This window comes from Tachyglossus aculeatus, chromosome 17 (assembly GCF_015852505.1).
Source record: "Tachyglossus aculeatus isolate mTacAcu1 chromosome 17, mTacAcu1.pri, whole genome shotgun sequence".
NCBI lineage: Eukaryota > Metazoa > Chordata > Mammalia > Monotremata > Tachyglossidae > Tachyglossus > Tachyglossus aculeatus.
In genome coordinates, this window is record NC_052082.1 from 55,092,143 (window position 1) to 55,108,597 (window position 16,455).

At 49.8% G+C, this 16,455-nt stretch overlaps 1 protein-coding gene across 1 annotated transcript in view; it reads right to left on the reverse strand.

Moving 5' to 3' along the window:
• Positions 1-16,455, reverse strand: part of SMTNL2 (smoothelin like 2) — a 39,569-nt gene that overhangs the window by 15,814 nt on the left and 7,300 nt on the right. The window contains exons 2-6 of the mRNA XM_038759888.1: positions 4,099-4,186; positions 3,277-3,516; positions 2,841-2,903; positions 1,902-1,977; positions 489-659 (exon numbers count right to left, since the gene is read on the reverse strand). Coding sequence (XP_038615816.1) covers positions 489-659; positions 1,902-1,977; positions 2,841-2,903; positions 3,277-3,516; positions 4,099-4,186 — 638 coding nt within the window. The remainder of the gene's footprint in view (positions 1-488; positions 660-1,901; positions 1,978-2,840; positions 2,904-3,276; positions 3,517-4,098; positions 4,187-16,455) is intronic.

Consider the following 16,455-nt stretch of genomic DNA (forward strand, 5'->3'; position numbering starts at 1 on the left):
GTGCTTTGCACATAGTAAGCGCTTATCAAATACCATTATTATTATTATTATACAATAATAAACAGAGACATTCCCTGCCCACAAAGAGCTTGAGTAGCTGATGGATCATTTGGGATTCTGGGGCTATTTTTGTTTTGGGCGAAGAAGGGGGGTGAGCTGATGGTCCAGGGAGCGGGGGGACCGGGTCTGGGAGGGGATATTACTCTATTTATTTTACTTGTATATATTTACTATTCTATTTATTTTGTTAATGATGTGCATCTAGCTTTATTTCTATTTATTCTGATGACTTGACAATTGTCCACGTTTTATTTTGTTGTCTGTCTCCCCCTTCTAGACTGTGAGCCCGTTGTTGGGTAGGGACCGTCTCTATGTTGCCAACTTGTACTTCCCAAGTGCTTAGTACAGTGCTCTGCACACAGTAAGCGCTCAATAAATACGATTGAATGAATGAATGGGGGGACGGTGGGGTGGCGTGCAGATCGTACTTGCCGGTGTCTTGCTCCAGCTTCTCGAAGAGGGCTCTGCGGGCCTGGGTCCCCGAGGTGCGGGGCAGGGTCTGGGACCGCACAAGCTCCCGCCTCCGTTCGCCTGGCCGGGGGGCTGCCATCACGGGGGAAGGAGACCCGGGAGTCGGGCCCATCTGGTTGTCCGCCGAGCTGAACGGGACACAAGCCATGCCAATGAAGTCAGTCGGTCAGTCAGTCACTCCGTTGGATTTAGTGAGCGCTTACTGGGTGCGGAGCACCATACTGAGCGCTTGGGAGAGTACTCTTCATTCAGTGGTATTTACCGAGCGCTTACTGTGTGCAGAGCACTGTACTCAGAGTGTTTCAGAGAAGCAGCCTGGCCTAGTGGATAGAGCACGGGAGTCAGAAGGAGCTGGGTTCTAATCCTGGCTCCGCCACATGTCTGCTGTGTGACCTCGGGCACATCACTTCACTTCTCTGGGCCTCAGTTCCCTCATCTGGAAAATGGGGATTCAGACGGCAAGCCCCACGAGGGACAGTGATTTTGCCCAACCTGAATTGCTTGTATCCATCCCAGTGCTTAGTACAGTACCTGGAACATAGTAAGCGATTAACAAATACCATCATCATTATTATTAGGGGGGCTCCAGCCCCACCATTGCCCTGCCCCCAAAATACCCCCGCCAGCCCTCATCCCACCCAGAGGGACACCCCCACCAGCCCTCAGCAGAGACAGCCTGGTCCTGGAAGTCAGAAGGACCTGGGTTCTAATCCCAGCTCCGCCACTTATCTGCTATGTGACCTTAGGCAAGTCCCTTCGCTTCTCTGGGACTCAGTTACCTCATCGGTAAAGTGGGAATTAAGACTGTGAGCGCCATGCGGGACATGGACTGTGTCCGGCCTGATGAGCTTGTATCTACCCCAGCATTTAGTACAGTGCCTGGCATATAACAAATGCTTAACAAATACCACAATTATTCTTATTATTATTATCACCCTGGTCTGGGGGCTGTGGACCCTGGGGAGGTATGTGCCCCCAACAGAGTCCTGAAATAAATTAACATGCCTGCTGGGAGTCCCCTAATAATAATAATAATAATAATGGTATTTGTTAAGTGCTTACTATGTGCCAGGCACTGTACTAAGCGCTGAGGTGGATACAAGCAGATCTGGTTGGACACAGTCCCTTGTCCCATGTGGGGCTCCCAAGTCTCAATCCCCATTTTGCAGCTGAGGTAACTGAGGCCCAGAGAACCCAAGGTCACACAGCAGACAAGCAACAGAGCTGGGATGAGAAACCATGATCTTCTGACTCCCTCTACGTCATGCTGCTTCTCAGGGTGGGAGAAGGGGAAAGGGGGGCAGTCCGGGACTGGCCAAAGGCACCAGAGAGGGATACAGAAGCAGGAGGGAACCGAGACATGCGCTCACCTTTCACTGCTCTTGAGGCCCCTGGCCATTCCAAACTCCACAGCTGCCACGGATCTGGTGACTGAAGAACTTTTCTCTGTTGGGATGGAGAAGAGGGGGAGGTGCAGAACAGTGAACCTCTGAGCCTGAGCCGCCCGGATTCTCTCTCCCTCCTCCACATGCTCTCTAACCAACTGGCTTCCCGGTCCCCCTCTCCACGTGGCGGCCCCTCATTCATTCATTCAATTGTATTTACTGAGTGCTCACTGTATGCAGAACACTGTACTAAGAGCTTGGGAGAGTATCATAGAACAGTAAACAGACACATTGCCTGGGGAGGCAGATGTGAACGTAAACAAATAAATGACAGATATGGACATAAGTGCTGCGCGGCTGGGCAGGAGCCTCAGTTTCCTTACCTCTAAAATGGGGATGAAATACCAGTTCTCCCTTCTAGTTGCTTTATTAGCCCCACATGGGTCACTTGGGACCTTGCCTGAATTGATTATCTTGAATATTCCCTAGCAGTTAGTACAGTTTTTTAATGGTATTTGTTAAGGGCTTACTATGTGCCAGTCACTGTTCTAAGTTGGACGTAGTCCCTGTCCCATATGTAGCTCACTGTCTTAATCTTCATTTTACAGATGAAGCAGCTGAGGCCCAGAGAAGTGAAGTCACTTGCCCAAGGTCACACAGCAGACAAGTGGCTGAACTAGGATTAGAACCCAGGTCCTTCTCACTCCCAGACCCGTGCTTTAACCACTAGGCCATGCTGCTTCTCCCCCCTTGGCGCAAAATAAGCACTGAACTGAAACAACCACAACAATAACAATGATGATGATGATCATAATAATAATAATAATCCCTTCGGACCAGGTGTTGGAAGAAGAAGGGAAGGGTTGGAGGTAGGGAAAGGTGGATTCGGAGTCCTGCTGGGGATGGGGAGAAATGACCTCTGACCTGACGTTAACGAGGTGCCCACTGTCTTCATGGAACTGGCATTCCAGGACTTGACGGAACTCCCTGGAAAGGGAAAGCAAAGAAGTGAGAGCCATTCAAGGGCGAGAGGGTCAGCACCTTCCCTTCCTGGGGGATCGCGGCCCATTTTGAGGGGCCCGACTCTCCCTCCGCAGCCAGCCCTAGGGTGCCCAATGTCGAGTGGGCCGCTCAGGCCTCGGTTTTCCCATCTGTAAAACGGGCCTCCTGATCCCCACGTCTACTCCTGCGGCTCTACTGCTGCTTCCCCGGGTAGTACGCAGCTCAAGACTTGAGGGACTTTGAGCCAGCAACCCCAGGCCATGACCCCCATCCCCTGGGTCGGTTCCCCCCGAGACACACACACACACCAGAGCCCCTGAACTCCCTGCGGGCTGGGCACTTGAGTCCTGTGGATTACCTGGCTGGCTGGAAGTTCTGGCCACAGCCTCACCAGGAATCCTGCTTGGGCTTCCAAGGGCCCCAGCTGCGGTCGAGGTGGGATGCGGAGCGGAGGTCTCCCCGGAAAACCTTTCCGGGACACGGGTGGTGGCAGTGACGGGGAGGTGCGGCCTCCGCAGGTTGATGCTCTGGGGGTAGGCCTCGGTGAGGGGAGAGACCTGGAACCCCTCGGGCCCGTCGGGAAAGAACTTGGCTGGACCTGGACCCGGATGGGAGACCCCGGGGGTGGGACACAGGGGAGATGGGCAGTCATTCATGGTGCTTCTGGCCCCTGGGAATCTCTGCTCCTCAGGGAACACAGGATCCAAAGCCCTTCCCGGCTATCACATTCCCTCAACATCATCCACAAAAGCTCCACATTACCCACGATGAGCTTCCTGAGGGGCCCGGTGCTTAATCTGGGAAACTTTCCCAAGCACTTAGCATAGTGCTCCACACATCGCGGGCTCTCAGCAAACACTCCTGATCCATTTTGTCAGATGAGTTTGTCCCACGTCCTGGGGGGGCCCAACCCCAACTCTCTGTACCTACTGAATCTAACGCGTGTCGTCTTGTTGGCCTCCACCCTTGTAGCCTGTTATAGGCTGGATGCCTCAGGGACCAGGGGTCACAGTCATCTAACCGACCACCTCACTCAGCACATAGCCACCACCACCCCACCCCGGGCTCTTGGATAACAATGATGGGAGATGTCTGGGGCAGCCTCAGTTTCCCCACCTGTACAGCGGGCCGCCTAATCGACCAGTGTCCTTCCCCAACCCCCTTCTGTCCCGCTGCTCACCGGAGTTGGGCTGGTGGCCATTCTCCACCAGTGGAGAGGCAGAGGGTCTCCTCAGCTCTGTCTCGCCAGGCTCAAACTGGTCCAGACTCTACCAAGACAAGAGGCAAAAGGTCAGGAGGTCAGGGTGAGTCGAAAAGCTGGAGTTGGTCCCTCGCACCCAAGACCTCACCCCCATCCCATCCCAAACCCAGAGGCTCAGTGTCCGCTTAGCAAGGACCCCACCACTCTCCTGGCTTCACGGCGGCCCCCAAGAGAAGGACAGGGGACTCTGGACTTGGCAACTCTGCAATCTCTAGACTATGAGCTCGTTGTGGGCAGGGAATGTGTTGTTGTATTGTACTCTCCCATGCATTTACTACAGTGCTCTGCACATGGTAAGCACTCAGTGAATACCATCAAATGAATGAATAGTCACCCTTCAAGGGTGTTTCTCCTTGGCTGGGCGGCTTGCCTTACCCTGGGAGTCAGACTCTCGGGGAGGGGCATTCCCAGCCATGACCTCTTCCAAAGACGGCAACCCATCATTAAGTGCGCCAAGACCCATGGAAGGCCCAGTCTGGTGACAGAGAATGGCGTCTCTGGCCTGGGCAGTGACTGACTGCTGCCTGAAAGTGGTCAGCTGAGGCCGGTTGGAGGGTGGCGGGTCCTGTTTGGAAGCTCTTAATTCTTCCTTCCTTCTCCAGGTGAGGCCGTCACCTCCCCAGTTTGCCCTCCAGTCAAGGGGTGAGTCTCTGAAATCCTCTATTCCAGGACCACAGGTTGCACCTGTTCTGCCCGCCCGCCATCCCACCCAGCAGGCTGCTTGGGGAAGGGACCCAGGCGAGATAGTGTGGATGACTCCCACTACTTGCAAAAACAACTCTAGCCCACATCCTGCTGGAGTAGGATGAAGCGGGACCAATCAATCAATCAATTGTATTTATTGAGCGCTTACTGTGTGCAGAGCACTGTACTAAGCGCTTGGGAAGTACAAGTTGGCAACATATAGAGACAGTCCCTACCCAACAGTGGGCTCACAGTCTAAAAGGGGGAGACAGAGAACAAAACCAAACATACTAACAAAATAAAATAAATAGAATAGATATGTACAGGTAAAATAAATAGAGTAATAAATATGTACAAACATATATACATATATACAGGTGCTGTGGGGAAGGGAAGGAGGTAAGATGGGGGGATGGAGAGGGGGACGAGGGGGAGAGGAAGGAAGGGGCTCAGTCTGGGAAGGCCTCAGACTGAGAAAGAAAATATACATTTCCAATTTACAGAATGAATCTTTACCATTTAATAAACACCACTTTCTGACCAGGTAGAAAAAGCCCAGGCCTGGGAGTCAGAGGATGTGGGTTCTAATCCTGGCTCTGCCCCTTGCCTGCTGTGTGACCCTGGGCAAGTCACTTCACTCCTCAGTTTCCTCATCTTTAAAATCGGGTTGAAATGGCTCTTCTCCCTCCCCCTTAGACTGGGAGCTCTATCTGGGGAAAGGACTCATTGCAACCTGAATATCTTATATCTACCCCAGCATTTAGCTCAATGCTTGGCCCATTGTAAACGCTTAACAAATTCCTTATTAGGACATACCTATCCCTTTTAAACACTGTTTTCTGGGCAGCTCTCACCAGAATAGCTGGCAGCCAGAAAAGGTGCCCAACTGAAATTTCATGGACAGAGCGGGCAACTTTGCAAGCGTGAGAAGCAGCATCAGGTAGTGGATAGAGCACAGGTCTGAGTGACAGAGGACCTGGGTTCTAATCCCGGCTCTGCCACTCATCTGCTATGTGACCTTGGGCGAGTCACTTCACTTTTCTGTGCCTCAGTTCCCTCACATGTAAAATGGGGATTAAAACTGTGAGCCCAATGAGGGACACAGCCTATGTCCAACTTGATGAGCTTGTATCTACCCCAGTGCTCAGTAGAGTGCCTGGCACATAGTAAGGACTTAACAAATCCCACTAAAAGAAAAAAAAAAGAGAATCTCTTTCCACAAAGCGCACTTGTGGATCCATTCCCACCAGAGTCAGTGTCTCCTCTACCCTGAGGGCTGCTGTCTCAAACTTCCCATCCAACACCACCCCCGCTCCCCACCCCCAGGTTCTTCAGTTCCCCTTTGCCTCTCCTACCTCCAGCTGCCTCCCTCTACCATGTCCAAGGGCCAGACGAGAGCACTGAGGTGGGAGAAGGCCGGGGAGAGGCCGGCGGGGGGCCGCACCTCCCCGTTTCCCAGGAGAACTTCATCTGCCCGCAGCCTGATTTCTCCCCAGGCTCGGGTGGACTTGCCACCCACTTTCCCCCACCCTTGTCCACGAGGAGTGGATGAGCGAGCTAACCGCAGGCTCCGGGTGGACAGTATGGAGCAGGCTGGAGCCCGCTGACCAAGGTCCAGCCGGCCCGGGGCCAGGGAGACTGTTCATTTGGGGAGAGTGATTTTGGCAACACGCTTTCTGACTGAATTCTGAGGGAAGCGGCCAAGGACTCCTTGTTTTGGGCCAGAGGAGAGAGAGCTCAAGTCCCCTGGGGACAGGACAAACTGTCCCAGGCCTGAGGCCAATCTGGGGCCATTCGTGGGGCCAGAGCTTGGGTGGGGGGGGGGGGGGGTAGGGTGCCCCGTGTCCCGGGGTTGGGGAGGGGCAGGGGTCAGCATCCTGCAGGACCCCAGGGCAGCAAAATGAGATCAAACCACCTTAGTGATGGGGAATGAATCTTAAATTCTCAGGGTCTGAATGCAGCCACACATAATGACTATGCTTACCAAGTGCTTACTCTTTGCTAAACCCTGGGGAGAGGGGCTGGATAATCATATCGGGCACAGTCTCTTAGACAGGGAAGCTCCTTGATCTAAGATAGAGGGAGAGGGGGGATTTGATCCCATTTTGCAGATCAGAGGTTAAGTCACTTGCCCAAGGTCACATGGCAGGCCAGAAGCAGTGCTGGGATTAGCCCAATCCATGCAACAGCCCCAACTCTCTCCCCTCTCTATCCTTGACTCTCCCCCAGTTGCCCAATATGGACCAACCCCCCACCCCTGACTCTCCCCTCATTGATTTCTGGGCCTCAGTTTCCCCCTCCATTGCAAGCCCTACCACAAGACATCCTTCACCCTCACCCAGCTCTGCTGCCTCTGTCAGAGGCAGCCAAGAGCTCTCCAGATCCAAGGGAGGTTGGGAAGCCCTGCCCAACCAGCGTCTCCATCTCTGGAGGAGAGACAGACCACTCCGAGATCCGCTGGAGAAGGGTTCCTCTGCTAATCTAAGAATCTCAGGATCTCAAGAAGTCATCTGGTTTTTTTGTCTTTCCGAGCCCGACCCCTACCTAACCACTCTAAGGATACAGGAATGGGAACCAAAGGGCTCGCCAACTCTCCTTGATGTTCTCTCCTCAAGCTTGATGGTCTCTTTGGCTTGGACCTGTGAGAATGAAGCAGCATGGCCTAGTGGATAGAGTACAGGCCTGGGAGCCAGAAGGATCTGGGTTCTAATCCTAGCTTCGCCACCTATCTGCTGAGTGACCTTGGGCAAATCACTTCTCTGTGCCTCAGTTACCTCATCTGCAAAATGGGGGATCAAGACTGTGAGCACCATGTGGGACAGGGATTGCGTTCAATCTGATTAGTTTGTATCTACTCTAGCACTTAGTACTGTGCCTGGCACATAGTAAGCGCTTAACAAATAGCATTTAAAAAACAAATGGGGGGCATCATAGGTCTGCTAAATGGGGGGTGGGGGGTGGAGGGGACATGCGCGTCACTGGCCATGGGTATCTCCTGGCAGCTGTCCCTGGGTAAAGAGCAGGAAGGTGAGGAAGGAGCCAGGGAGGGGCAGGGGATGGGAGGAGGGTTTGCCACAGGTGCCCAGGGGGGCTCGGGGCAGAGTCGGGGGGCGTCTCACCTGCTCCCTAAATTCAGGCCTTGAGACCAGAGCTGGCTGGCCCCAGGTTGCTGTTTGGGCCTCTGGTCTCCCTTTAAAGGGTGGAATTTGGATGCACAAAGTTCTCCTTGTTTCTCCCCACCCCCAGGCCAAGCAGGGAAACACCCCACTGGAGGAGAATGCCAGCATTGTCCCATTGTTCCCCCCTCAAGGCCCCCACTTTCTAATTCCATTTTTCCCTGCCAAAGAGCCCCTCTTATCTCGCCAGACAAAGGGACGCTTCAAGTAGCCCAACTTTTCCATGGGCCAATCCTGTGCACCCAAGAAGTATTTCATCTTGGTGTGGGAGGGCCCGGATTCCTCAGGGCCCTCCTTCTCTGCAGTCTTGCCCCCAGAGGATCTGCGAGATGGGAACCCATCTACCCTGGGGTTACACTGCCCCCCTCTCGCCTCAACTTGGTGCCTTGAAGCCCCTAGTTCAGAATCAGCCTGGGGACCAGAGACTGGATTCAGAGACCAGAGACCAGCACCACCCTGTCTCCAACTCCATCCAGTCATACAGTGACTTCCTATTATTATTATTATTATTATTATTATTATTATTATTATTATTATTATTATTATTCCTCTCCTCCTTCTACCCCTCCCCTCAAATCTCCCACCTCCAGAAGTCTTTCTGTGATTAATCTCAGCATGACTGAGTGGATTGAGCCAAGGCCTGGGAATCAAAAGGACCTGGATTCTCATCCCAGCTCCACTATGTGTCTGCTGAATGACCTTGGGCTAGTCACTTCACTTCTCTGGTACTCAGTTACCTTATCTGTAAAATGGGGATTAAGAGTGTGAGCTCCATGTGAGACAGGGACTGTGTACAACCTAATAATTAGGGTACTTGTTACACGCTTACTATATGCCATCCTGATTAACTCTATCCCAGTGCTTGGCACATAGTGCCTAACAAGTACCATTATTATTATTCCCAATCACGCTGCCCCCATCAGCCACCTCACCCTTGTTTGCAGTTATGTTGATTTATTATCCATTGACTACTGCAATTGTGTCTACTGTATGATTACCTGCACTCTCCCAAGCACACAGGTAAGCATTCTGCACACCATAGGTACTCAATAAATGCTACTGACTGATTGATATCTATTGTTATTCTCTTATTCTTAGCTGTTGTATATTAGTCAATTTGTCTGCTGTCTCCTCCATCAGATTGTGTTATTTTTTTGTTACCAAAGTCCCTAGTACCCAATAAGTCCCTAGTATTCAGTAAATACAATTGAATGAATACTACTACTATTCACAGTAGGGACTCAGTACTGGGCTCTGCACACAAGAAACGCTCAAAGTGTTTAGCACACAGTAGGCACTCGGTTCAGTGCTCTCCTTTTTTTTTTAGACTGTGAGCCTCTTGAGGTACAGGGTCCATTCCTAATTCCCACCCATGTACTCCTTCCTAGTGCTTAGTACAGTGCTCCGCACACAGTAAATACTAAATAAATCCAGTTACTACTTCGATTCCCAGTGAGCACTCAGCAAGGTGCTCTGCACACAGTGAGTGCTCAATAACTTGAGAAGCAGCATGGCCTAATGGAAAGAGCACAGCCCTGGGAGTCAGAGGATGTGAGTTCTAATCCTGCCCCTGCCAGTGCCTGCTGTGTGAGCTTGGGCAACTCACTTAATTTTTCTGTGCCTCAGTTCCCTCTTCTGTAAAAATAGGAATTCAATACCCATTCTCCCTCTTACTTAGACTGTGAGCCTGAATTTGGGACCTGTTTATCTTGTATCTACCCCAGCACTTATTACAGTGCTTGACACACACTAAGCGCTTAACAAATACCATCATTATTGTTATTACTGTGCTCTGCACACAGCAGTTTTCAGTCAATAATGTTGATACTGCTGCTGACATAGTTTATTTTTTCTCTAAAACCCCCAAATCATACTATAAACTTTGTTTTAATCTGGCTGCCAGCCAAATACCCAGATTTTGCAAAGTGCTCAATCTGCTGGACAGGGTATTTGTGTACACACAAATGTAAGTTCTTTGTGGGCAGGGGTTAGGACTTTCTTGTCCTTTTGTTATATTTCCTAAGTGGTTAGTATAGTGCATTGGGTCCAGTAGGCGCTCAGTAAATAACATTACTCTATTGGCAACTATTTTTATGAAGGCCTTCCCCACCAGAATGGGAGCTCTTTATGGACAGGCAATATGCCATTTCTCGGTTTTATACTTCCCAAGCACTTAGTGCAGGGCATTACACGCAACAGACATTCAATAAATATCATTTCTACTATTTACTCCCTGGAGCCTTTTACCAGTCAATGTGAAGTCTGTTTTTTTAGTTGGCTTGTTTTGTTTTTTATGGTATTTTTTAAGGGCCCACTATGTATCAAGCACTGTACTTAGCGCTGGGGTAGATACAAGCTAATCAAATTGGATACAGTCCATGTCCCACATGGGGCTCACAGTCTTAAACCCCATGTTGCAGATGAGGTAACCAAGGCACAGAGAAGTTAACTGATTTGCCCAAAGTTACACAGCAGGAAAGTAGCAGAGTGGGATTAGAACCCAGGTCCTTCTGACTCCCGGGCCCATCTCTATCCACTAGACCATGCTGTTCTCCCTCCTACTTAAGATGGTGAACCCCATATGGGATCGGATTATTGGGATCGGATTACCTTATATCTACCCTAGGGTTTAGAAGAATGTTTGAAACATAGTGTTTAATAAATACCATCATTTTGTTGTTTTTTAAGCGACTGACTACTGTTCCTTTGTGCAGGCAACCCACTAAATCTGAATTATCTGCTAAACAGTGCACAGGCATGGTGAAAGGAAGAGAGGTCCAGGCTACCTAGACTGTAAACTCATTATGGGCAGGGAACATGTCTGCTAATTCTGATGTGCTCTCCCAAGCACTTAGTACAGTGCTCCGCACATAGTAAGTGCTTGAGAAATATGAGCTTGGCGGGGGTGGGGAGCAAAACAGTCAGTGTCGCCCCTGTAAAACGTGTGGAAAATTCTTCTCCCCATTTTCAACACCCCAGGGAATGGGGTCTGCAGGTTCACACAAGTGCTTGCCCACCCTACCCTCAATCGATCATGACCTTGGGCAAGTCACTTCACTTCTCTGGGCCTTAGTTCCTTCAACTGTAAAATGGGGGTGAAGACTGTGAGCCCCAAGTGGGACATGGACTGTGTCCAACCTAATTAGCTTGTATCTACCCCATGGCTTAGTACAGTGTCTGGCATGTAGTAAGCTTTTAAATACCACAATTATTACCACAATTACTGGAAGAGACAATAGAGTCAGTAGGCAGGATCTCTGTCTTCAAGGAAATTACAGTCTAGTAGGTGATGGGATTTAATGTGTGTGAAGCACTGTACTAACCAATCCATCCGTGGTATTTATTGGGCATTTACTGTGTGCAGAGAGCTGTACTAAGCATTTGGGGGAATACAACAGACTTGGTAGATAATTTTTTGGGGGGACACACTAATCTAAAGCCTTTGAGGGATGCCCAGCAAGGCAACAGACTTAGTAGATAGTTTTTTTGAGGGGATACAATAATCTAAGCCCTTTGGAGGAAGCCCAGCAAGGACAGAATGGGCTGCCTTGGATCGGGGGTTGGGGGCAGGGCGTCACCCATCCCCACAGCCTCTCTGTCCCCGAGGCTGTGGGACAGAGCTGGACCCCTGCAGCCTCCCCCTTTCCCCCCGAAGCTGTCGCCCCCGGGAGAGTCCTGGGGAAGTGGAAAAGCCAGGAAGTCCTTCTCTGGCTCTCTGACTCTCTCCAGAGCACCCTGCCCCCTTATAGTCTAAAGTAAACAAGGCATTCGGACAAAGCCTCTTCAGATCATTCATTCATTCAATCATATTTATTGAGTGTTTACTGTGTACAGAGCACTGTACTAAGCACTCGAGAGAGTACAATACAACAATAAACACATTCCCCACCCACACAAGCTTATAGTCTAGATGGAGGGAAGATTAGACTCTTGGATGGAAGGGTCCTCCAGAGGTCATCTTGACCCTCCTCATATCCTACAGACAATGACTCTTCCCCCCTTCAAAGTCTTATTGAAGGGCCATCTCCTCCAAGAGGCCTTCCCTAAGTCCTCCTTTCCTCTTCTCCCACTCTATTCTGCGTCACTCTGACTTCCCCTCTTTATTCATCCCCTCTCTCATGCCCAGAGCACTTTACGTACATATCTATGATTATTTGTTTAATTCTGTTTCCCCCCTTTCTAGACTATAAGCTCATTGTGGGCAGGCAATGCATCTGTTTATTGTTATAATGTACTCTCCCAAGCACTTAATACAGTGCTCTGCACACGGTAAGTGCTCAGTAAATATGACTGTACTAAGCACCTGGAAGAGTACAACAGAATTATTATTAACTGCATTTATTGAGTGCTTACTGTGTGCAAAGCACTGTACTAAGCGCTTGGGAGAGTACAATATAAGCATCAAACACATTCCCTGCCCACAACGAACTCAGAGTCTAGAGGGGCAGATAGATGCTAATTTGAATCTCTCCCCAGCTGGATAACTGAAGCAGCCTCCTTACGGGTCTCCTGACCTTCAAGCAATCAAATAATGTTATTTCTTAAGCACTTGATGTACAGAGCACTGTACTATGCACTTGTTGAGTCTAACCTACAAATGGGGGGATGAGGGAGAGGCTTTCCACAATTCCCGCTTGGTTTTAACCTGGATTGTCGGGAAAAAAAAATCGGAGAGGGTTTCCTTATCCCTGTCCTAAGGAGAGTCTGCCTACTCCAGATTTTTTGGCAGGCGCAGAACCTTAGGAGGAGGAGGAGGGAGGAGAGGAAGGAAGAGGAGGAGGTGGAAGAGGAGGAATCAATGCTAAAACAACCCAGGCTGACCCTGCTCCCCGCCCCCAGGGGAACAGGCAGATGCCTTGGGGTGATCGGGGCTGGGGGTCTCCTGGGGTCTCCCGGAGGCCCGGCCGAAGGAAGAATGGGAGAGGGAAGGGAGCAGGGAAAAAGCCCCGGAAAAAACGGGAAGGAACTTCCAACGGGGCGCAGGAAAGAAACCGTTGCAGGAGCGTCTGCAGGGAGACACGGGAATGCCCTCCAGCCAAGCCCCCAGCCACGTCCAGACACAACAGAGCTATGCCCCCAAAACGCTCAGAGACGTTCAGAGCCACACCCCCAAAGTGATGGCATTTGTTAAATGTTCACTATGTGCCAACCACTGTTCTAAGTGCTGGGGTAGATACACATCAGGTTGCCCCACATACGGCTCAGTTTTAATCCCCATTTTATAGATGAGGGAACAGAGGCACAGATAAGTGAAGTGACTAACCCAAGGCCACACAGCAGGCAGGAAAGGGAACTGAGGCCCAGAGAAGGCTCTGAACCCACAGGCCTGCACTAATAATTATGGTATCTGTTAAGCACTTACTATGTGCCGGGCACTGTACTGAAGCCCTGGAGTGGGTACAAACAAGTTGGGTTGGACACAGTCCCTGTCCCACAAGGGGCTCACAATCTCAATCCCCTTTTTACAAATGAGGAAACTCAGGCTCAGAGAAGTAATGTGACTTGCCCAAGGTCACACAGCCAACAAGTGGTGGAGCTGGGATTAGAACCCGCAACTTCTGACTCCCAGGACCAAGCTCTATCCACTATGCCATGCTGCTTCTCTATTTGCATGGATGCATGCAAGTCACTCTAGGGGATTCAGAAGGAGATTGTACCTGGGCGAATGCCCATCATATTCTGCTCGAGACAGGAAACCCAGAGCTGGCAAACCAACTTCACATTTCACTGTTTCCCTCTCCCCACTCAGCAGTAGATGGGGGGTGCCGGAAGGGAAATGAAAATGAGGAAAAAAAAAACCAACCAGGAGAGAGGTGACCTCCAAGCTTCCCGTTATCGGCCCCGGAACATCCTAGGGCCCTGCCAGGATGGCCTGCCCAGCGTTAAAATAAATAGGGCGGGCTCATAGCTCCCCTGCCTGTTGATTTTAGCAGCCGAATTCCAGGGTTTGCTCCCTACAGAGATAAAAACACAGCTGCTGTTTTTATTGACTCCACCACACTGGAGAGTCTGCCTTGGGTGAAATCGGCAAAGTTCCAGTGTTAGGAGGGAGAGGGCCGTCGGGCCTGGGGCTTGTTTTTATATTTCTAAGACATGTTCGCTGCCTCCGTGAATAGAGGAGGGACTGGGAAGGGGGAATGGTAGGGAGGAGGGAAACTTGAACTTGAAACCTCTTTTCCCAAAGAAGTTCCTTGCCGCTCCTTGGAAGGGAGTTAGGGGAACAGGCCTGAGAAGCAGCACAGCCTAGTAGAAACAGCACAAGTCTAATTCCCAGCTCTGCCACTTGCCTGCTGTGTAACCTTGGGTAAGTCTCTATGCCTCAGTTTCCTCCCCTGTACAATGGAGATTCAAAGTCTGTTCTCCCTCCTACTTAGAATACAAGCCCCGTGATGGAGCATGCACTTGATCCCACCTAATTATCCTGTATCTACTACTACTAATAATAATAATAATTGTGGTATTTATTAAATGCTTACTATGTGCTAACCACTGTACTAAGCGCTGGGGGGATACAAGCGAATCGGGTTGAACACAGTCCCTGTCCCACATGGGGTTCACAGTCTCAATCCCCATTTTACAGATGAGGGAACTGAGGCCCAGAGAAGTGAAATGACTTGCCCAGGGTCACACAGCAGACAAGTGGCAGAGTTGGGATTAGAACCCATGGTCTTCTGACTCCCAGGCTCGGGCTCTAACCAACATGCCTTGCAGTGCTTGGTATGTAGTAAATACTTTACAAATACCACTAATAATAATTATTGTTAATAGATATGTGAGCGGTGTTGCCTGCCTACTAGAAGCTTACTCCCTTAAGGCAGGAGCAGATACAAAAATATTTAAAAATCAAGTCATCAGAATAAATAAGACTGAACAATTGATTATAAAAAGAGCCCAGGATTCAGAGTCTGGAATCCCAGGTTCTATACCTGGCTCCCGTTGCCACTCGTTTGCTATGAGACCTTGGCCAAGTCATTCTCCATGCCTCAATTTCCTCCTCTGTAAAATGGGGATAAGACACTTGGTCTCATTCCCTCTTAGACTGCAAACCCCATGTGGGATAGGGACTGTTTCCGAACTGATGATCTTGTATCCACCCCAGTGCTTAGCAAGTGCTTGGCACGTAGTAAGCGCTTAACTAATACTGCAATTATTATGATGCTCGTAATTGTTGATTTAAAAAAAAAAATGCTGGGGAAGAAGTAGCCCAGACCCTCCCTGGGGCATCTTCCCACTGCTGAAACTCTCTGTTCTCAGTCAGTTCATCAGCATTCCTCCTGTTTTTCTTCCTCTCTTTCTCCTTGGCAGCCCCTCCTCCGCAACTGCCTCCTTGCCAATCCAGAGGTTTTTGAGAATTTCAGACAAAATTTTGGCCACCAAGGGGGCAAATTGGGGGAAGAACAGTGACCAGACCTGAATTGTGTTGCTTTTCACTGCCTGTCCGGGTGCTGCTTTACAGACTTAGCCATTCGACCAGGAATGTCGTGGTTTTCCAGGATACAAACAGAAGACAGACAACCCTTATCTCAGGTCCTCAGGTACTTATGGTCTTGCCTTGCCTTATTTTCCTGTTAAAATCACACACATGCCTATGTGCACACAGAAGCACAACCATACCTTCACACCAGTTTGATAAACCTCAGTTGAACTACAGAAAACCATTCTCCCCATAATCTGTTGGACTATAAACTCCTTGAGGGCAGGGTTTCATGTCTACTAACTGTATTGTCTTCTCCAAAGCAGTTAATACAGTGCTCTGCACCAAGAAAGCATCAAATAAATACCATCAGTTGATCTAATGATGCAGACCCTTTACATGCTAGTTTTAAACTGCTCCAAGCCAATTTTGGGGGCAGGTGCTTTTTGTCCCCCAACAATCTAACTCTCTTATCCAAATGATGTGGAGGAAGCGGAAGGGAACAATCCAGTCCTGGTTTGGGCATTCTGTCAGCCTCTGTGACCGGGTTATGTCTGGAAAACCGAAGCCTCTGGAGAGCCATTTCACTTTCAGCCTTCGCGCTAATGATGTTTCCAAAGAGGTGGGAAAGGATAAGCTTAGCACACTAAAATCATTTCCTGACTAACTCCAGCCCCAAACTCCCACCTTCCTTTTCACTCCAACCCAATGTCCAGCTCAGCCCGCTTACATTTATCTCTGTGTTTGTTAAATGATTTATCCATTTGGAATGGGTATTGTACCTTATAATCCAACTGTTGTACATTTGTCCAATTATATCTATCATCATCATCGTTATAATGGTATTTGATTAGCGCTTACTATGTGCCAAGCACTGTTCTAAGCACTGGGGTAGATACTAGCTAATCAGGTTGTCCCACGTGGGGCTTAGTCTTAATCCCATTTTACAGATGAGGTAACTGAGGCACAGAGAAGTTAAGTGGCTTGTCCAAGGTCACGCAG